The sequence below is a fragment of the Mustela nivalis genome (assembly GCF_964662115.1).
Source record: "Mustela nivalis genome assembly, chromosome: 3".
NCBI lineage: Eukaryota > Metazoa > Chordata > Mammalia > Carnivora > Mustelidae > Mustela > Mustela nivalis.
In genome coordinates, this window is record NC_139022.1 from 62,388,702 (window position 1) to 62,409,932 (window position 21,231).

Here is a 21,231-nt window from a genome sequence, read left to right on the forward strand (position 1 = left end):
TTTTAATAGGAACCACTCGGACTTTTTTTCAGAAATGCACCTTAATCTTTTGGATACTGCTATCAGTTCAGTGATAGGAGTGAGAAAGCTGAGTGTGAACTTCCCACATTTATGGGGTGTTAATTCATTCAACAGTCTAATAAAGCCACCACCTGATAACCCAATTCATTATAACTTATCAGACTCTAAACACCAATTAATTTCCTCTTCTGCTCTACATGAGCATACATATTTTGACTTTGTTAACTGAATCATGAAGTTTGTGTTTTTTGTTTAAAGCAGTGATTTCTATATTAAATTGCTGTAGAACAGTGAGTTGAAGCAGCCTAAAATCTCCTTATTACAGTTTCTATTGAAAAACTGCTTGACTTAGAATTATGAAGAATTTACCATAATAAAATATATCCAGTATGTACATACTAAATAATGGTGAAACTGTTAGTTACACTTTCAACAGCCTTAAAGTAACTTCTGTCTTCACATAGTATTTTGTAGACAGAACTTAAACTAGGAAATGAAAGGACAGGAAGCATAAGCAGGTAAGCCTATACCATGCTAACTGGGCTAGACTGTGACAATCATCTAGTCCAGAGGTTCTCAGTCCTCACTGCACGTTAGAGTCCCCTAGAGAGTCTTAAAATATACAGATGCCTGAGCTCTACCCCAGATCAATTTAATCAGAATCTCAGAAAGGAGCTTGGGCATGGTATCTATTTTATGCACTAGTCCACAGTCTGAGTGCTTTTACATATGTAAAATCATTTAATGCTATACCTCATGCCTTGTGTACTATTATCATCTCCATTTTACTTATAAGGAATTGAGGCTTGTGAGGAAAAGTGAAGTAAGTGGCAGATCTAGGATCACAACAGGCTGTGATGCAGCCTGTTGTGTTACACAATCTCACAACCCTTTTTAGCCCTCTTCTCAGAGCCTGCGGCACTGCCATACAATCTTCATATTGCAGAATTCTACTAGACAAAATATAGTCAGAAATGAATAAATGCAGAAAATTCAGACTGACTTTAGGGTTAGCTGAAGGTACCAGTGCAAATAGAAGAGATGACAGAAATCTGAAATGATTAAAATTCAGACAGCATGGTCTGCTGGTAGTGATCAGGATCACACTATCATTTTTTGAAGGCCATTTTACAGCCAAGAAAAAGAAGGCACAGAGAGGTTAAGCAACTTGCCCAAAGAGACAAGGCACAGGGCAAGGATCTGAACTGGACCAATGTGGCAACCAAACCTACACAATGGCAAAGTAGGGAATGAAAAAAGCCCTCTGCCAACTTATTGATCAAATTCACAAATATTTATTCAGGCCAACTGTACAAAATGAAACCTTCTTCCACAAGAAGCAAAACGTGATTAATAATACAATTTCGTGGTGGTTAAAAATGCATATGAGTAGGAAACTTCTCCTTATGAAGCTAATAATTATGTGGGAGAGTTAAAACAGAAGCAAGATGAGATTCAAAAATTAGTTAAGAGATGGCATTGAGGGGTGTCGGGTGGTTCAATGGGTTAAGCCTCTGCCTTCAGCTCAGGTCATGATCTTAGGGTCCTGGGATCGAGCCCCACATCGGGCTCTCTGCCTACTTGTGATCTCTCTCTCTGTGTCAAATAAATAAATAAAATCTTTTAAAAAAAAGAGATGGCATTGGATATTCTTTAATGTACCTTCCAACTCCAGAAGATTTTCTGAATCTCTTTGCCTTGAAAATTTTGCTTTGAAAAGTTAAAAATATCTTCATATAAGCCAGGTATATTTATAAACCACAAGATCAGAGCTTCAAAGAAAGGAGAAATAAGGTCTGACTTGGGTGTTTTAATTCAGCAAAATGCAGTATTTTGTCAGTATTTGAATACCAAGTTAGCAAATTTGATTCTCTTTATGTACAGAAAGAACCAATTTACATCACATTGTATTCATTTGTACAGTTGCTTTGCGTCCAGGAACTAGAAATGCTCTGCTTTACCTAAGTATCAACAAAGGAAGGGGAAAACCCTGTCCAAACTATATTTATGCTGTTGGTAAGAGCAGATGGAAATGATGTCATGCTAAGTCTACAGAATACCTGGTAGAGAATTTGGAGTTTGATTGCTTATGTTTGATGAGATTTTCAAATTACTTTTAAAAGTAGGTCGTAAGTGCCTGTCTGAATTAGAGGAGGATTCTCTAGGGATTCCTGCTGTATTTTAAGAAATTTCCTTTGGCCCACAGGTGCCTTGTCCCAAGAAAGAAACACACCCTTACACAGGCAACAATTTCTATCTTCTCTCCAACATGACCAGAATGAGGTGGAGGGAGAGGATCTGACACCCCCTGGCTATTGTCAAGGGACCAATTAGTATATTCACAGCTAATTTAATGGGATCCTGAGTAACATCATTAAGGGCACAGTAGGCAATAAATGATTATAAAGAACCTTGTGAAATTCCCTAGGTATCTGTGCTTGGTCTACCTCCCTTATCTAATACCATCTGTGGAGGCACAGATGACCTGGAAATGGAAATTGTGTAACTAATAATTTCTAATTGAAAGAAATCTAACTTAAGTCTATATATACTGCTCATTGCATGTTATATCTTACTTAGTTTACACCTGGGGAATCTAAACTAGTTATTGCTAACCTCTTTGAAACTCTGAAGCTCGATGATTAAGTCTCATAACACGTACTGTGCTAAGTGAAATAGCATTTTGAAAATTCAGTTGAAGGGACACCTTGGGTGGCACAATCAGTTAAGCATCTGAGTCTTGATCGCAGCTTAAGTCCCAATCTCAGGGTCGTGAATTCAAACTACTTAAAAAAAAAAAAAAGTCAGTTGAGGAACAATAGTTTTTCCTAGGAGAATTCTGCAACTTCTTGAGAGATGACTCAAGATGCCAAACAGAGCAGGGTCATTGTTAAAATGCAGATTCTCAGCCAAACCCCAGACCTAATAATTCAAACCTTTGAGGGCTAGAGCCCAGGGACCTAAATTTTAACAAGTTCCCCAGGGAATTCTTATGTACACTAAAGTTTGAGAACTTCTGCCCTAGGGTATCACCAATCCAAAGCTAAAAATCACCTGTTACTACCAAATGTTATAAAATATTGCACTTGTAGCATGACTTTAACCGTAGGAAAACAGCACTTTAGAAAGTGCTAGCATTAGAAAAATTCCAGTCACAATTTGACTTTCTCATATTTAGGGGCATGATTCAGCAATATGGCCAGATGCTACACAGCACTGCTACAGAAATTTGTGCATCTTGTACAGGGCTCTCTTTCCTATCCCCCTAAACAGGACTGGTACCACAACTGGTACGGCCCCAAATGAATCACTGTCATTCTCCTTCATCATGATGCTTTCTTGTATTCCCAGAAGGAAGGATGATGTTAATTTTGGGTAACTCATAAAACCAAGTGCACTTTTCCCTTATCAATATTTTGCAGTGTATTTTTCTTCTATTGTTCTTTTGGGTGTATTGACTGACTGATTAAAAAAAAATTTGTCCCTATGGTTGAAAATTTCTTCAACTTCCTAACAAATATACTGTTTTTTTTTTTTAATATTCTGCTTTTAAATAATATTCATAAGAGTTAACAAAATGACCCTCATGGTATATGAGGTTATCCCCTTAGACACCTGAGAATTCTTTTACCAAATCCAACATGTAACAAGCAAGACCTTGGGGAAATAATTTTTTGCCTTTTGGAGAATATCAGAAATCTAAAAGCTTATAAATCTATTAAAGAATTGGTAATACCAGAACCATTTTTAACAGAAGTTTCCATGTCTATTTGTTTTTCAGGAAGAAATAACAGCCAGTACAAACACTTGATGAAAACAACATTTATCTATATAAGTAAGCTCATACACATTCTGGAACCTGGAAGGTACCTGTTAAAAAATAAAAAAAAGTTCAATGGCTGAGTCACTAGAAATCAAACTCTTTCATAAAATTCTCCCAATCAGACACCATTCAGCCTGGCTCTATTAGTGTCACTTCTCAAAAGGCAGAACTCTTAAATGGGATGAATCATAACAGCTGGTTTCCACCAACTGCCACTCCACCAGACAGGAAGCTGGCTGTCAATGGATGTTAGGGTGTCCAGGCAGCTCAGGCTATGTGGTGGGGCCCGTAAAAGGAGGCGAAGCCTATCCGGGGAACATCTACAGATGGGTAGCTTAGAAAATGGCACTTTTGAAAATTTTTGCTTTACTTATTTATTTGAGAGAGAGAGAGAGAAAGAGAGAAGGCAGGGAGGGGCACAAGGAGAGGGAGAGAGAAAATCTTAAGGTGGAGCTCCACCTTAGGACACTGAGATCATGACCTGAGCTGAAATCAAGACTCGGACACTTAACTGACTGAGCTATCCAGGCGCCCCAAATTTTTGCATTTTGATTGTGATGTGGAGTAAGTCCTAACTGAATGTCATAGTCCATAGGGGTCTTTTTCTATCCAGGGAAGGGATATAAGAAGTATGACTGTAGCCTATTCTGAATTTATAATCAATACGTAAACTGAATAAAGATAGGAAACATGAAAACTGCTGAGAATTGATTCATCTGCTTAGAAGAAAATTGCAAAGGAGTTTGACTAGTGTGCTGCAGAGGACTTACTTCTTTCTAGCAGAGATGTCTGAAAGTTAATTCTACTATAAAGCTACAATAAGGACTTCATGTGATATCAACAAAAGGATAGACACACAAATCAATAAAGAATAGAGAGTCCAGAAATATAACCACGTAAATACTATGATCAATTAATTTTGACATAGATGCAAAGGAAATTCAACAGAGAAAACACCATCTTTTGTACAAATCTTTATGCAAAAAAAAGCACCTAGATATATACCTCACATCTTACACCAAGATTAACTCAAAATGGGCCACAGACTTGAATGGAAATGTAAAACTGTAAAACATTTAGGGAAAACATATGCAAAAACTGTTGTGACTTTTAGTTAGGCAGAGTTCTTAGATATAACACCAAAAGCACTATCTGTAAGAAATTGATAACCTGGAATCTGTCAGTATTAAAAATGGTTTTTTTGCCCTATAAAAAGACATACCTTTCTCTGCATAAGACACTATAACAGAATTTAAAATATTCCACAAAGTGGAGCAAAACATTTGCAAATCACATATCTGACAAAGAACTTACATCCAGATTATATAAGAAATTTTCAAACCTCAACAATATGAAAACAACCAGATTTTTTAAATGGACCAAAGATTTGAAAAGACAATTCAGCAAAGAAGATATGAGGATGGCAAATAAGCACATAATAAGATACTCTATGTTATTAGTCATTAGGGAAATTTAAATTAAACCGTAATGTGGTACTAATATGCACCCTGTAGAATGACTAAAATTAAAAACAAAAAGACTAACAACATGAAGTGCGGGTTAGTATGCAGAGAAACCTGAACACTCAAATGCAAAATGGTAGTGACACTCTGGGAAAATAGTTTGGTAGTTTATTATGACATTAAATGTACACTCCCTATAGGCAGTTAATTCCACTCTTAGGTATTTGCCCAAGAGAAATAAGACTGATGTTGACATAAAAACCATTTGTAAAGGTTTATAGCAGCTTTACTCAGAATCACCAAAAAACTGGACCCAATGCAAATGTTCTTCAGTTGGTGGCTAAGGACACTGTGGAGCATCCATACAATGAAACATCATTCAGCAGTAAAAAGGAAGGAACTACAGATACACACAACAACACAGATGACTCTCAAATGTATTATGCTAAGTCAAAGAAGCCGCACTGAAAAGGTTGCATCTGTATGATTACAATTATATGCTATTCTAGAGAAGTAAAACCCACAGGGATAGAGACCACATCAGTGGTTGTTAGAAGTTAAGAGCCAAGGAGAGGGAACCCAGGATGGCTCAGTTAAGTGTCTGCCTTCAGCTTATCTTATGATCCCAGGATCCTGGGATCAAGTTTTACATCAGGTCCTTTGCTCAGATGGAAGTCTGCTTCTCCTTTTGTCTGCAGTTCCTCCTGCTTGTGCTCTCTCTCTCTGACAAATAAAACCTACAAAAATTTTTTTTAATTAAAAAATAAAATTAAAAAAAGAGTCAAGGAGAAGGTAGGAAGGAGTTTTCAGGGGGTGACAGAACTACCATAATTTGTCAAATGTATAAAACAAAAAGAATAAATTTTACCGTATGTAAGTTAAAATGATGTTAAAGATTTTATTCTGAATTAACACTTGAATATTTTACTGTAAATTTTCAGGGATTATTGTCATTGCAAACCAAAACGATCTTTGAATTTTCCATTTTTTTAAGTTTTGTCTTTTTTGTTGTTTTTTGTTTTTTGGAGGGGGGTTGTTTTGCTTTGAGAGCAAGGGAGAGAGCACACAGAGTTGAGAGGGATCACAGACTTCTTACTACGCAGGGACCCCAATGTGGGGCTCCATCCCAGCCCCAAGATCATGACCTGAGTAGAACACAGATGCTTAACTGAGCCACCCAGATGCCCCCAAATTTTCTTTTTGTAAAGTAAATTTCTAATGGCATATTTCTATTTGGACAAATGTTCAAAAATAACATCAACAGATCTGTTCAAACATACATGCTTACAGTGAGTATGTTTTAAAAAAGTTAACTTTAAAATCACAAAATAAAAACTTTTGTTTTTAAAGATTCAGGAACATAAAAAAAATTCAGGCAATGATACTGATCAAATCAAGATTACATAGGACAGACATCTTCTTCCATGCACAATTTGTCAACATTTGACAAAGCTAAATCATGCTGCTTGGCTTTCTGTACTATTGAAGTTTAAAACAGTCCGCTGACTCCAGTACCAGTATTTTTGCCAGGAGTCAGAGTTATAGAAATCATTAACATTCTGGATAGTTCTTGTTTTTAAGAAAAGTGAATATCTCTGTTAGAGACTAATACTCTTTGGCAGGTAAATCATATCATACCTTATATTTTTTACAATTTTTTATGTTGGCTCAGTTGAGCTATATTGAAGAGAAATCACAATTCAAATACCCAGAGTATTTAAATCACCTAGAATTACTTTACACTAAAGAAAAGGGATTTATTCAAAGTAGAAATTAGAAGGAGAGCTTCAGAAACAGAGAGCAACTCACCTTATTCTCAGTTTTAATTGCCCTGCTTTCAAGATCACAAACATAAACCAAAAACATTTCTGGTATTAAATTATCATGAAAATTAATTTGCTATGGGATGCCTGGGTGGCTCAGTTGGTTAAACAACTGCCTTTGGCTCAGGTCATGATCCTGGAGTCCCAGGATGGAGTCCCAGGATGGAGTCCCATATTGTGCTCCCTGTTCTGCAGGGAGTCTGCTTCTCCCTTTGACCTTCCTCCCTCTGATGCTCTCTCTTTCTCTCTCATTCTCTCTCTCAAATAATAAATAAAATATTTTTTAAAAATTAATTTTCAGGGCACCTGGGTGGCTCAGTGGGTTAAGCCTCTGCCTTTGGCTCAGGTCATGGTCTCGGGGTCCTGGGATCGAGCCCTGCATCGGGCTTTCTGCTCAGCAGGGAGCCTGCTTCTCTCTCTCTCTCTCTCTCTCTCTGCCTGCCTCTCTGCTTACTTGTGATCTCTCTCTGTCAAATAAATAAATAAAATCTTTAAAAATAAAATTAATTTGCTACAACTTAAAGGGGGGCATTATCACTTTAAATACCAATGTATATATCCAGTGAAATTTATTCAACTAGGATGTGGCTACTACCAACAGCAATGATCTCTTACTAAATTATTTGTGTAAATTATCACTTTACCTTCACACTGCTCGTTATTTCCAAAATATAGAATCACCTCTGATCACTAGTCTCCCTGCCTATCCTCTCCCTAATAATCTTGTGTTTCCTGTACATTTCACATCAAAGTGCCATCAGGCTCCCCCATTATTGCCTGCAACACCTACTTTCTGTCATAACATATCTAATAGATAAAATGTCCAAGGTCAATACATCTTCATGGGTGTACACTGAATAAATGCAATACCTAAGAAACAACTGTTAATTTTCCACCCCCTTTTTCTCCCACTCCAAAATACATTTAAAGGCAAGTGACCAAGAATGATGTTACCATTAGGAAAGTCTTGGAAATATATATAGGGATACATACATAGCTCAGGTATAAAATAATCCTGTCAGGAACACTGGCCCACCATAGCCATGATTCTCAATGGGTGTGGTGGGTGTGGTTTGGGTATACTCCCTAGTTCTTTCCCTTCTCCTCCTCTTTCCTCAAAACCTCCCTCAGAAAACTTGTCCAGTTCTATGATTCCTACAATTATTTCAATGGGATTGAATCTGAAGCGTAAGGCCCACATTTCCAAATGCTTGAACATTTTCACTTGTGTATTATACTACTAACTCTAACCTAAACCAGCTCCTCCTTTTGGTTTCCTCATTTCTTTTTATATCAATAACTATATTGGAGCAAACAAACTTTAAGCTAGTACTTATTTTTGGATCCTCATGCTCAGTCACCTCTCATACCCAAATAAATCTGTCAAATCAGTCAATTCTGCCTTCAGAGGGTCTTTCATAACCTTCTCCTCTTCTCTGTTCCCATTGTCAATAGGCTAGCAAAGGCTTCATTAGCTTTCACCTCCAAATTCAGCTTCCTCTTTCTGGTATTCCCCCATTCCAATCTATTACCCATACTGCTATCATCTAGATAATCCTAACATGTGAATTAGTGTATGTTACTTCCTGGTCAGAAGCCTCCAAGTTTCCCCCTTGCTCACAGATAAAAGGCCGTACTTCTTCCAATATTGAAAGATCTCTTCACAATCTTTGACCTGTCCTTCTATCTCTGTTACAACCACCTTCTTATGCCCCATATGCCAGTTAAACCAGATTACAGTCTTTTGCCAAAACATCTTGTGATAGCAAACCAGTACTCTTAGGATCCCTATATTTAGAATGTTCCAAAACTCTCATTATCATAGCTACAAATCTTTGATGTCCCAGAGCTAACTCTCCCATGAAGCTCTTCCCAACACTCTGACCTAAATATGTTCTAGCAATTCAGAACTTCATATACCACTGAATTAGTGCCTGTATGGTACTTCTCATCTAATACCCCTTATCCTCATATCATATCATTCTATATTAGACTATACTGCTTTGTTTCTAATTCTGTAAATATGACCTATAAGTGTACTGTTGACTCTTAAATTTCCAAAATCCAACACAAAGGTGAAAGCTCCCAAAATAGTAGGCCCTAAGAGATCAAAAGATCAAAGATGAAAAATATGACACTTGATTGAAAACAAAATGGAATCAAGGCAGCTGCAATTCTAATTCTTTAAGTAGAAATACAAAAGCCTTCTGTGTTCACATGGGTGGTGATACATTTATTTTATACTTTTTGCCATAATATGTTCTAAAAACTGGGTCATAAAGTATCATTTTCCCATAGGAACAGTGATGTTATTGGGGATTGTGCTTTTCAACAGAGACTCATTATCAAATAAATCATAGATAGGAATAACACGCAATAAAAGCAAAGATAACAACTGTAAATCCTTAACATTTAAAATGATAATATGAGCATTTTCAAATGGGCATCCGTATACTATGCATATTTGTTACGCCAACGGTTCCAAAATATCACAAATTATCTATGCTGACATAAAAATAACTTTCATAAATCTCAGTGAAGTCAATATGCTAGCTATAATAAACCAAAGGTGAACTGATCATTTTATTTTCCATCTTATATTTAATAGGATGTTTGATGTTTGTTTTGGGGGAGGAGGGAGATGCAAATGACTTAGTCATACTTTCAAGATCAACAACAAAACCAACCCCCAAGCATCTCAAAATGGCAGAACCAATAATTTTCTCTTTATTTTTTTAATTTTTTAAGATTTTATTTATTTATCTTAGAAAGAGAGAGAATGAGTGGGGATAAGGCAGAGGGGAAGGGAGAGAGAATCCCAAACAGACTCTGAAGTGAGCATGGTTTGGCACTCAATCTCATGACCATGAGACCATGATCTGAGATAAAAATCAAGAATCAGAGGCTCAAGAGACAGAGCCACCGAGATGCCCCCTCATTTTCTCTTCATTGATTTTATTGTATAATTCCTCAGACATTACAGCTATGTTCAAAGATAGTGCTAGATTTGGACAAGCCCTGTCATTTACCAACTGGGTGAGACACAGTCTCTGAGAATCTCAGTTACCTCAAAACAATGGCTACCTCACAAAGAAGAAAGAAAAGTCAAGAGACAATGTATCTTTGTTGTTTTTAAGCTGCAAAGTTTCATCAGGAATAAGTTATTATTGGGGCACCTGGCTGGTTCAGTCATTGGAGAGTGCAGCTCTTGATATTGGGGTTGTGAATTTAAGCTCCATGTTGGGTATAGAAATGACTTAAAAATAAAATCTTTTTTTATTTTTTTATTTTAAAGAAGAAACTATTATTATTAATATCATTCTTAATGTTGATGACACTTGGCTCACTGTTAGCATGTTTAAAAGTGGAAAGTTGAAGAGGTATTTTGTCTCGTCTGGCCTTCTACCGCCTCAGTTTATTCAGATATACTTGTATTCTTTTTAGTACAAAACAACACGGAGGTCACCATTAGTACTCTTCCCCCTCTCAAAGCTTATCTGATACCTTTCAGGGTACCTTGCATGGCACTGAAAAGTCATAAAAATATTTATTATATGTATTATATATATTATATAATATATATTATATAATAATATAGTACATATATTATATACTATATATATTTTTTAATTATAAAAATAATTATGTGCAAGAAAGGACATTTTGGTCACTATAGTGTGCAATTCGATGGACAGGACATTTTTCTCAATCAGTATAGAAGGAGAGAACTTTCTTGGTGTACAGGAGAATTCAATCTGAGTCTTTCCCTTCTAAAGAATGTACAACTTTCTTGAGATTGGTCTTCCAGGAGGGAAAGGCAAGCAACAAAGAAGGAAAGAAAGGCAAAGAGGTGTTAGTAAATACTGAGTATCACCATTTTAGGAAGCCAGAGTTGTGTTTTTGATACATCTGAAAGAGTAAGTAACAACTCTGCCCACCTAGCCTTCTCTACTCAGCTCCACACCAAGAGTAAAGAAGGTATCTGAACTGGATGGGAGAATCAAAGTGTGGGTTGGGGTACTTTCCTTGCTCCCATATCACAATTTTTGAAAAGAATAAGATTGTCCTAAGAGGAAGAAAAGATTTTAGAGACTAAGAGAGTGCAGAGGTGGAAGTCTAGAGCTGGTATATCTTCCCCCAGGATTAGGAAGGGCAGAGACTGCCAATTCCAGGAAGAGAGCCAATCAAGTCCACTGTCCTTACAGCTCCCCTATAAAGTACACACCTGGAAAGGGAGGCTAGACCTGGTACCCAAAGCTGCCAGTCTCAGTGAAGTTCCCAGATGCTATACCTTCTAGGAAATCATGTGGACTATCACCATATATGTTTTGCACCAAGCAGTACTTAAGGAGTTTCAGCTTCATTCACATAATCTCCATCAGTACCATTGTCAACCCCACTGCCAAATACCCAATCTAAATAAAACCAGTATGTTTTTCACATAAGCCCAGTTTCAATTCAGGTCATCTGGTTGCTTCCATCTAGATTACACCCAATCACAAACTGTTCCTAAGGGGAAATTCTTGAGCTTTCAATGGATTATCCAGCAGTGATGAACATAAACCAGTCTTCACCATATACCCTGGGACCTTTGTAAACCTGTGGATTTATTGTTCCACAACACAGTGAGATAGGGAGCTCAGAGCCAGACGTGGCAAAAATGATAATTATGATAGTAAGTTACACAACGAGGGATTTCTTACACTTAAATGGAGTGGAGTAAAAAATAATCACATGCAATATAATAATTGTTTAGCTTAAAATCTGTGTTTAGGCAACAAATATTTATGTCCTTCTTATATGTATTGTACTTTTATTCTCTATAAACATTTACTGAATTTAAAACCATTAAGCTCCCACTTCATTAGAGTCTAAGGAAAGGAGGAGATTTTTTGTACAGAACTGGAAGTATAATGGTACAAGGTCAAACCCAGTGGGGACAAGAGGCATCAGGAAGAGAGAATTCCAAGAAGGAAGAATTTCCACATGGAAAAAGAACTTCCACAAAGTTCCTCTGCTGTAACTCTATAAGGTTCTGTGTTCTCTTTTTCTAATAGAAGCCAATGCATTGAGACATTAGTAGGAATTTTTTACAGGTAGCTTTAAAAAAAACTCACAAAACTACTACAACAGGTTTAAGACAGAATGGCCTTGTGCACTGGAAGTCACTAAAGCAGAGGCTGAAAACTAGAAAGCAGTGGGTTAACTCAGGTCCAAAGAATTTTTTTTTTTAAAGATTTTATTTATTTATTTGACAGACAGAGATCACCAGTAGACAGAGAGGCAGGCAGAGAGAGAGAGAGAGGAGGAAGCAGGCTCCCTGTGGAGCAGAGAGCCCGATGCGGGGCTTGATCCCACGACCCTGAGATCATGACCTGAGCCGAAGGCAGAGGCTTTAACCCACTGAGCCACCCAGGTGCCCCCAAAGAATTTTTTTAATGTGCACAAAACATTTATGGCAAATTTCAGGTAGGTGCCAAAAGTAAAAATCAGAAAGCTCACATAAAAATCTGTGATTTCCAGCTTTCTTTAAAAAATAGAAGACTGGACACATTGGGCTCCTGCATGTTTACCTTGAAACAATCAGCTGGATCAGGAAACTGCTAAACACTTTAGACACTGCCAGCTTACACCAGTCCAGCACCTTCAGTCCCTGTGGCCCACTCCATTTATTTTGGGAATTCACAGCCCCTGAAGGCATCTGAACTATTGAGCTCGGCTCCAAAGGAGAAGTGAAAAATAGTCATTAAATACGTGGCAACCAGAAATGAGGATGGCCAGAATTTGAAAATCAGCAAAGACTCTGATATTAACAGTCCTTTGCCCATTTTTTACACTAGCTATCATAAATGGAGCAGGCCCCTACATCAGTTTACTTCTATTTGGCTTTTTCCTTGCACTGAATTATCATGAATTATCATGTAAGACATATTTCTTCTCAGTTATTAATTTCAAAGAGATATTTAATGCATATAGTGACTAAAAGAACTGATTGAAACCTACCTCTCCTGGTTGTAATAGGTTAGACAGGTTATTTTTAAATGAATGTCTCATAAAATAAATGTGTTCAGCTAGAATGATCATTTTCAGTTGGCCTCTTCCCATCTATACCAACTCTACTTATCTAGAATCTACTCAGCCCTCCAGAGATGTTCAAGTTCCACTGCCTCTACAAAGCCTTTCCAGACTTCTCCTTCCTTTAAAATTTTTGAGCTACTCACCACCACCACCCAAACTAGCATTTTCTAATTCTCTAATTGCTTTGCTTGGAGTACATCAGTTCACTAGCCATATTTAAACAGAAAATTCCTTAAATAAGAAACTATATAGTTTAATTTTTAAATTCTCCACAGCATTTTACACTAAATAGGAATTCAATAAATTCAGTTTATTTGTTAATTATTTACTATGAATGAATACAGAAAATAAACTGTGTCATATATAAACTGGAAAATTTCCCAAGGAGCAACTTTCATCAGACCCCTCCAAACAAATTATCCTGATAAGGTAATAATTACCCTGATAAGATGGGCATCACAACTTGCCCATCTGATTCAGGCAGGCATAATGTGAATTATGCAATGAAGAGACAAATACTAAATTACTGTATTACTTTGTACATGATCATTGCTTCCTTTCTTAGTTGAAAAACTCAAAAGGGAAAAAAATATAAACAAACAATAAGTCACTATAATAAGCTATTGCCCAGTGAAAGATGATGTTACCCATTAAAATAGGACATGAGAAAAATTTTCCCACCACAACTGAGAAAAGAAAATCAATTACTACTAGATGCTGCAGGTCAGACATTTGAAAAGTACAGTGAAAATCACCCTTGATCTTCTCCCACCCCTTGCTGTCATCAGAGGTTCTGAGTAACAGGAGACCAACATGACATGTGGGCTGGAATTTACCCACTTTCACAGGAAAAGTAGTGAGATACAGGTTCTATTTGTTCTGGTCAGACTCCTCCCCACCCCCCACTCCCCCCAACATTAAGGTTTTAGATATGTGGTCAGCAAATCAGTCCTTGTCTATTAAAGCACACAGGAGAAAAGAATAATTACGTATGAAATTATTTTTTGTGATTTTCTTAATTTCTTTATTCTCTATTCAATGAATTCAAGATATTTACACTTTAGTAAACTGACTTAGTAAGTGTTAAACAGGTCTTAACAACTAGCAAGTTCTAGTGGATTGAAATTAAGTCAATTTTTAAAATGCTCTCCTGTGATGTAACCAACAGTTAATACAGATGTTTTCACTTAACCCATACTCTATGGAAAGAGAATTAGTTCTATAATTCATATTAGACACATTCAATGCTTGCGGTCTGAATCAAGAGGCAATGTAACCTTTAGGCTGGGGAAGGGATTGGGGACTTGGGGGCTGGGATGAATCATGAAAAACTTCACTTGGACCTTTCGGGAAAATCACAGCCCTATCCAATTTAAAAGCATGGGAAATACCGCTTAAATGCCTTTCAATTTCTCCAGGGAATGCCTATAAAACGCAACAAGGTTTTCAATCTGAAGGAAAGAACAAGCGTCTCAATTTTTTAAGTAGATTTTTTACACTGCCTTTTAACGGTTTCGATCCTTCCAATGGTTTGTTTTTATCTGGTGTTTTGAATCCCTGTTAATTCATCCTCCCGGACAGGAAGCCTGTCTGTCAGTCTAACCAAACGCAGCCTGAAGAGGGCTCTTGATTAGGCTCTCTACTTTAGCCACGCCTACACAACCGGGCATCGCGAGGAATGGAAAGTATGCCCGGCCTCCGCACACCCTCACACCCCCATCTCCTCTACTTAGCCCCCAGAGTTTAAGCCCTATCTAGGTTTTCCCACATCCATGTCAAATAAAATGAGCAGAGATCAAACAGAACCAAAGAATGACAGGTGTAAATGTTTCTTTTGATCTAGGTCAAATCCCAGTTCTCTTAAATGGTCCTTGGAAAGGGAGATGCTCCCGATTAGCGAGCTCCAGAGAGACAGGATATGTTCCTCCAGGATCAGAACCAGGCATGAAAAAGACCTACGAGCTCAATTTCCTATAGTACTGTGCCCACCACAGCAAAGGCACGTAAGCCTTAGGCATAACGTTGTCCTTAAAATGCTCCCCCATGTTCCAGCCAACTCCTAAAGTCTAGTAGGGTCGACTCACTAATTTCAAGGTTAGGGTGAAATGACGAAGGGTCCCACAAGCTTCCGCAACCGTCGGGGAACGAAGTCCTTACTTGGTCACACTTTTGGGTGGGAGGTCCTCCACTTCAAGGACCACGGGGAGTGGTGAGGGGGAGAGATTCCCTACTCTGCGGACACTCCCCTACTCTCCCCCAAGGGGCGGGGCTCCGACTCCAGGTAAGCCGGCCAGGTAACCTGGACACTCATTTAGCAAGGGATTCCCCCAAGCTAGCCTGACCAATCGCGGTCGGCGAACCAAGACGACCAAACGTGACGTAAGATGTGATTAAATTGGCGCGTCACTTCGACGTCAGCCTCCCACCTCGGACGTCCCGTCCCGGGAGCAAAACTCCAGCGACTTTGGGCCCCGCCCCCGTGAGAGTGGAGGGCGTCCAATGAAGGCGGTGCCGAGGGAGAACGAAGCCAATGAGACGAGGCCGGGGCGGGGCGCGGGACCAGAGGGTGGGGCGGGTGGCGGCGGTGGCAGCCCGAGGTCTGGCTCCGCGCAGTATATGACAGTACGTCAGCAGCGGGATGGCCGTAGCTGTGGCGGTGGCTGCAGAAGCCCAAGCAGCCGCGGCCGCAGTGGAGGCTAGAGCCCGAGCGGCGTCGGCGTCGGCACCCCGGGGAGTTTAAGATGGCGGCAGGGGGGGCGGCGGGTCTGCGGGAGGAGCAGCGCTACGGGCTGTCGTGCGGGCGGCTGGGACAAGACAACATCACCGTACTGCATGTGAAGCTCACCGAGACGGCGATCCGGGCGCTCGAGACTTACCAGAGCCACAAGGTGAGCGGGCCAGCCGGACAACCGGCAGGGCTGAGAGACGGAGAGAGCGCTCGTCGCCTCCCGGTGGCGCCCCCCGGGGCTCGGGACAGCCGGCGCGGGGCCACGGAGCAGTGGCTCGCCTCAGCTGCCGTCCGCGTCCGCGGCGGCTAGGCTAAGCTGGGCAGGGCCGGGCAGGGTTGCTGACGCTGCCGTCCCGGATCGGCCAGGCGCCGGGGTGTGGGGAGGCGGACAGGCGGGCGGCCCCTGGCGGCAGGGCCGAGGCAGCCGCAGCCCGACTTGGGCTGCGCCGCCGCTGCGGGACTTTCCGACGGCGCCCGCGGGGTTCCTGGCGTTTTCTGTCCCAGGGAGGGAGGGGAGCACTAGAGACAAAATTGAGATGACTGCGCTGTCCGCGACGGGGGAGGGGGAGCGGGTGCAGCGTACCAGTAACGAATGCTGAGTATCGAGGGCATGAGCCATCCGCGGTTGGGAGGTAACACATAGCCACCGGGGATCGGCAGGGACTCGGACACAGCAGCTCCGCGTATGGCGGCAGGACACACGTTGTACTCGCAAGGACTTGGGGAGCCAGGTACACCGCGGGGCGGGGGGCACACCGTGTACTCGCGAAGGCTGGGACACGACGCTCGGTGTGCGTAAAGTGGGGGGACACACCTTGCGCTCCCAGAAATTCGGGAACACTGGCGCTTCGCCTTCTCGGAGAGGGACCAACACAGTAAACGGGGAAGGCACACACCCCAGAGCTCACCCGGGAGCAAGAGAAAGGTTCGCGGAGGCTCCTCGTACTCAAGAGACGCGCTGTGTGTCTCGGGCTGACTCCCGGCGATAGGGACATGGATCGAGGGTAAGGATGGAGGAAGATACACCGCGTCCAGGACAGAGCCCCCCCCCCCCCGCCGCCCATCCAGCACCCCGTTCGGAAGAGACACCCGTGTATACACACAAACAACTCAAGTACAGCTAAGACTCGTAGAGACGCACACATGCCGCAATTGGAGAACAAACCCAGAAACGCTGGGTTTTTCCCCCTCGTTGGGGGGAAAAAATAAAAAAATTAAAAAGTTGGGGGTGGGGAGACAGAGAGCACACGCCATAACCCAGGGTTCACGGGGAAGCCGTTTACTGACGTGCAGCGTGTGGATGTAGAAAGGGAGGAATATATCATATGAGAGACGGGTAACATTTACTCAGAGAGGAGGGACAGTCGGAGGGATGTAGAATCTACAGGGCGTACCGACAAATAGCCTAGTCCAGTCCATACCAAGGAAGCATGCTTCAGTTAACTGAAACAGGCACAGAAGGCTAGAAGGACACCCAGACGCAGACTCACGTAGTTACTCAGATAAAATTGGAGAACAGAATTAACATCTGTTGAGCTCCCACTAGTGCCAGGTACTTTAAATGCATAGAAGGAAGCCGGATTTGGAAGCAGAGCCCCGAGAAAGGTGTGAAACCTGGTTCAGTGGGAGCTTATGAAGCTGAGTGAGGAGAGACTCGTCTTCAGAGAAGTCCCCTACATAAAGGCACCCACAGAGGGAGGCACACAGTTGTACACAGCTTGGGAAGTAGGTGAGCTCATGATAGTAGAGATGTAAATAGCAGGAGAGACTCACAGAGTTGAACTTGCTCAGGAGGGCGCTCACAGGATTGAGTGACTGTTTAAATGTACATACACTTCAGGGCACAGGTGTTACCCACCAGCGTTGTGTATGGTGAAAAACACGCAGACTTAGGAGGGGAGGGCGGAATGTATGTACAGGGGGGAAAAATACCTTCCTACACACTGAAATCCCAGGGAAGAAGTCTCATTTGTGGCTGGGAAGTCAGTGTACACCCAGTAATAATGCAAGAAGATAAAGAAATGCAAACTGTATATGTCAGTGGCTGCTCCCAGACAGATGCACCTGCAGGGAAGGGACCAGCACCAGCATGGAGTAGGAGACTGGTATGGGGGAAGTCAGATAGGCGAGCAGAAGGACAGAGGCAGACGGTGGAGAGAAACTCAGCCCTGCAAGATGGAGAGATAAGCTTGCCAGTTCCAAAGGGAGGGCGTGGGAAGGAATGACACTGAAGAAGGTAGGTCAGGGGTGTGAAGAGAAAAACACGCAGCCTGAAAAGGAAGAAACAAGCAGGAGAAACCCAGCTTTTTGTCAGAGAAAGACTGACACATAGAGGATTCGTAGATTCATCTCTGGGGGCAGTAGGTCACCAACCACCTGGAGGAAACAAGAGGCAGACTGTACAGTTGACTGCAACAAAATTGATAGACCCTATACACTTGGCAGGGAAGAGGTGGGTGAGGAGACCCACAATGAGGAGGGGAATGGTGCCCGGGGAGAGTGAAGTGCCAGAGGCCTCCAGTGCTCAATGGGCTTCTGGGCTAGAGCCCACAAAGATTATTTGTTTTTCTACCTTCATTCTGCCTCCTAGATCTTACTGTGACATGCTTGGGATTAAGGTTGGAGTGCTTTGACTCCTGAAGTTCTCACATTTATAAACCATTATCTTCCAAGAAATAGGAGATCAAAAATTCTCTCCCAAACCGCCACTTAGTTCTTCATTTTTTTTTTCCTTTGTACTTTTTATAGTCAAAGGTACTGAAGTCCATGGCTTTTTTCACTAACTACTTCTCTTGCCAACTAATGTCATTACTACATTTTTCCATCTCTGTGCATGCAAATTAATGAGTCTGGTCATTCTGTACAGAAGCAGAGAAGAGAAAGGGAGAGGACTTTTCCAAGTCCTTCCATCTTTCTGAGCGTGGACCCAGGTAGATTGAGTTAATTCTGGTATTCCTTTTCTCCTGAAAAGCTGATTGTGGAAGCAGTGGCATGCAAAGAGAGGAAGAAATAAGCTGACTTGGCCTATGCAGCTGGACGCTGCCTTGTTTCTGACCTAACCAGCTTCTCACCCCAGGCTCACTGTCATTTCAGCTACAAAATACTTTTTAAGGGCCTTGCAAAAGCAGAAATTGGGGTGAGAATGTTAATCTCCGGTGGCTAAGAAGTGGGAAGAGGTTGTAGAAAAACAAATGAGGCACCTTTTGGGTGACTACACTGTTGGTACTTATTGGTACTTATTGTATTTACTCTGGTATATTCAGCTAAGTCTCCTACAAATGTGTTCTCGGTGACCTTCCTCCTGGCTCAGGTCAGACCAGGCTTCCCCATCAGGGAGCTGCTAACAGTAGGCATCTGTCTGAGCTTTCATCTTCCAGTTGGAAGATAACTTATTTGGTCTCTTATACCTTAGGCCCTTATCAGAAGTTGGGCTTATGACCTGAAATTGTACCAGCTGTTTGAAAATATGTTGACACATGCTGGCTAAATGGGAAGAAGTTTCTGGTGGTCAGGCCTCCTCCCCTTTGGGGAAGAAGGCTTTAATTTTCATATAAGACTGCTTTCACCATTCCTGTGCTCAGATGGGAAGGTTGATGCCTGACAAATGGCCTCAGTGGCTTTGGCCTGTACAAGGTTATGACTATTATTCCCTTTTTCCATGACCTTCTAAGAGCCCGAAATTTCAACAGTTTCCTAAATTAAGCATCAGAAAGCGATTTTTATCCAGATTACTTTGCCCACTAGATTATTCTTCTAAATTAATCCACTTGACCTAAGATTTCAGGGAGGTAAATTCAGGGATTTTACTAAACTTTGATTTAAGCATAATGCAGAAGTTCTTTAGATAGAATTGAACAAATACACGAAATTGTTAATGGTTTATAGAAACAGAATCTTTAATTGGAAATAATTCCTCAGGGGCACTTGGGTGGCTCAGTGTGTTAAACCTCTGCCTTAGGCTCAGGTCATGATCTCAGGGCCCTGGGATGGAGCCCCACTTCAGGCTCTCTGCTCAGTAGGGAGCCTGCTTCCTCCTCTCTCTGCCTGCTTCTCTGCCTACTTATGATATGTCAAATAAATAAATAAAATCTTTTAAAAAAAAGGAAAGGAAACAATTCCTCACTGTTTGAAAAGACAATCAAATCTAATTGACTATCATTATTCAAGTTTTCTATTTTTAGAGAAATGAAAAATGCTAACTTGAGAACTTTCCAAAATAGGGACTGGGTTGGGGGAGAGAGGAGGCATTGTGAGTCCAGGAATAGGAGTTAGAGTTGGAGTGAATACCTCCTAAAAGTTGTCTTCCACTCAATGTGAAAATAGAAACAGTTTCAAGTTGATTGTATATTAAAAAGTGTTAAATGGAAAGTAAATTTAGACATACTGATGCAGATATTTAGGATATATTGCAAAGCTACTTTTTTTTGTTAACTATAGATAATTTTAAATGAGAGGAAAGTTACTAAATAAAGTTACAAATTGTAACTTTGTGAAGTTACAACTTTATATTCATTCTAAATTGATGTATGTGATTGCATGGTCTATATAAGGGCTGCATACTTTAAGTGAACATATATTACTGTAATTATGTATTTCTCTCAGATGTATCCTAAAACTGTATTTAAAATTAAAACCCCAAATTCTACAATATATTTTAGCTAATTCAGTAATGTGTAGCTGGCTTAGTCAGACATTTTTAGTAACAAAAATCTTACCAAAATATTTTAGCAGATTTTGTCATTGCTGAGCCTGTTAATTTATTTTTTAAAAATTGTTTGGTCAAAGTTTCAAAGATGGTGGCTCAAACAATATCACCAGGTTTACCTATTACATAAAAAACCTTGCCTTGATATGTTTGGGGCAAGTCCTTTCATTCTCTGTGCCTAAAGATGAGAAAGCAGATGTGTTTAAGAAAGATTCTGTTAACACATTCTCTTGTCAATCCTAATTATTGGCTTTAAATGCGTTTTCCTTCTTTGTTAAGTGTCTTCTAGAAAGATGATAGTGTTTTGAAAATTTGTACAAATACACTTATGTTTAATTTTGCATAAGGAACTGAGTTTCTCTCAGTGTTACCAGATATAATTATTTCTAATCAAAGCATAACTCTCCACAAAGTTACTGTCATTCACAATAGCTCCCTTTGTATGTTACTTGGTCTTTTAGAATCACTGATTCCACAGGTCATGAGGTAGATGACTTCTCAGCTGGTCTATCAGCATTTGATTCATTGTGGTTAAGGTACAGAAAAGACTCCTACCTTACTTTTTCTTTATCTCCAGTTTTCTGCCTGTC

At 40.5% G+C, this 21,231-nt stretch overlaps 1 protein-coding gene and 1 long non-coding RNA gene across 2 annotated transcripts in view; one reads left to right on the forward strand and one right to left on the reverse strand.

The window, feature by feature from the left end:
• Window positions 1-15,467, reverse strand: part of LOC309861210 — a 309,191-nt gene extending 293,724 nt beyond the window's left edge. The window contains exon 1 of the long non-coding RNA XR_014309815.1: window positions 15,366-15,467. This is a non-coding gene — a long non-coding RNA (uncharacterized lncRNA). The remainder of the gene's footprint in view (window positions 1-15,365) is intronic.
• Window positions 15,468-15,687: 220 nt separating this feature from the next.
• ELL2 (elongation factor for RNA polymerase II 2) overlaps window positions 15,688-21,231 on the forward strand; it is a 73,379-nt gene continuing 67,835 nt past the window's right edge. Inside the window, exon 1 of the mRNA XM_082723928.1 lies at window positions 15,688-16,096. Within this exon, the coding sequence (XP_082580054.1) occupies window positions 15,950-16,096 (147 nt within the window). The 5' untranslated portion in view covers window positions 15,688-15,949. The remainder of the gene's footprint in view (window positions 16,097-21,231) is intronic.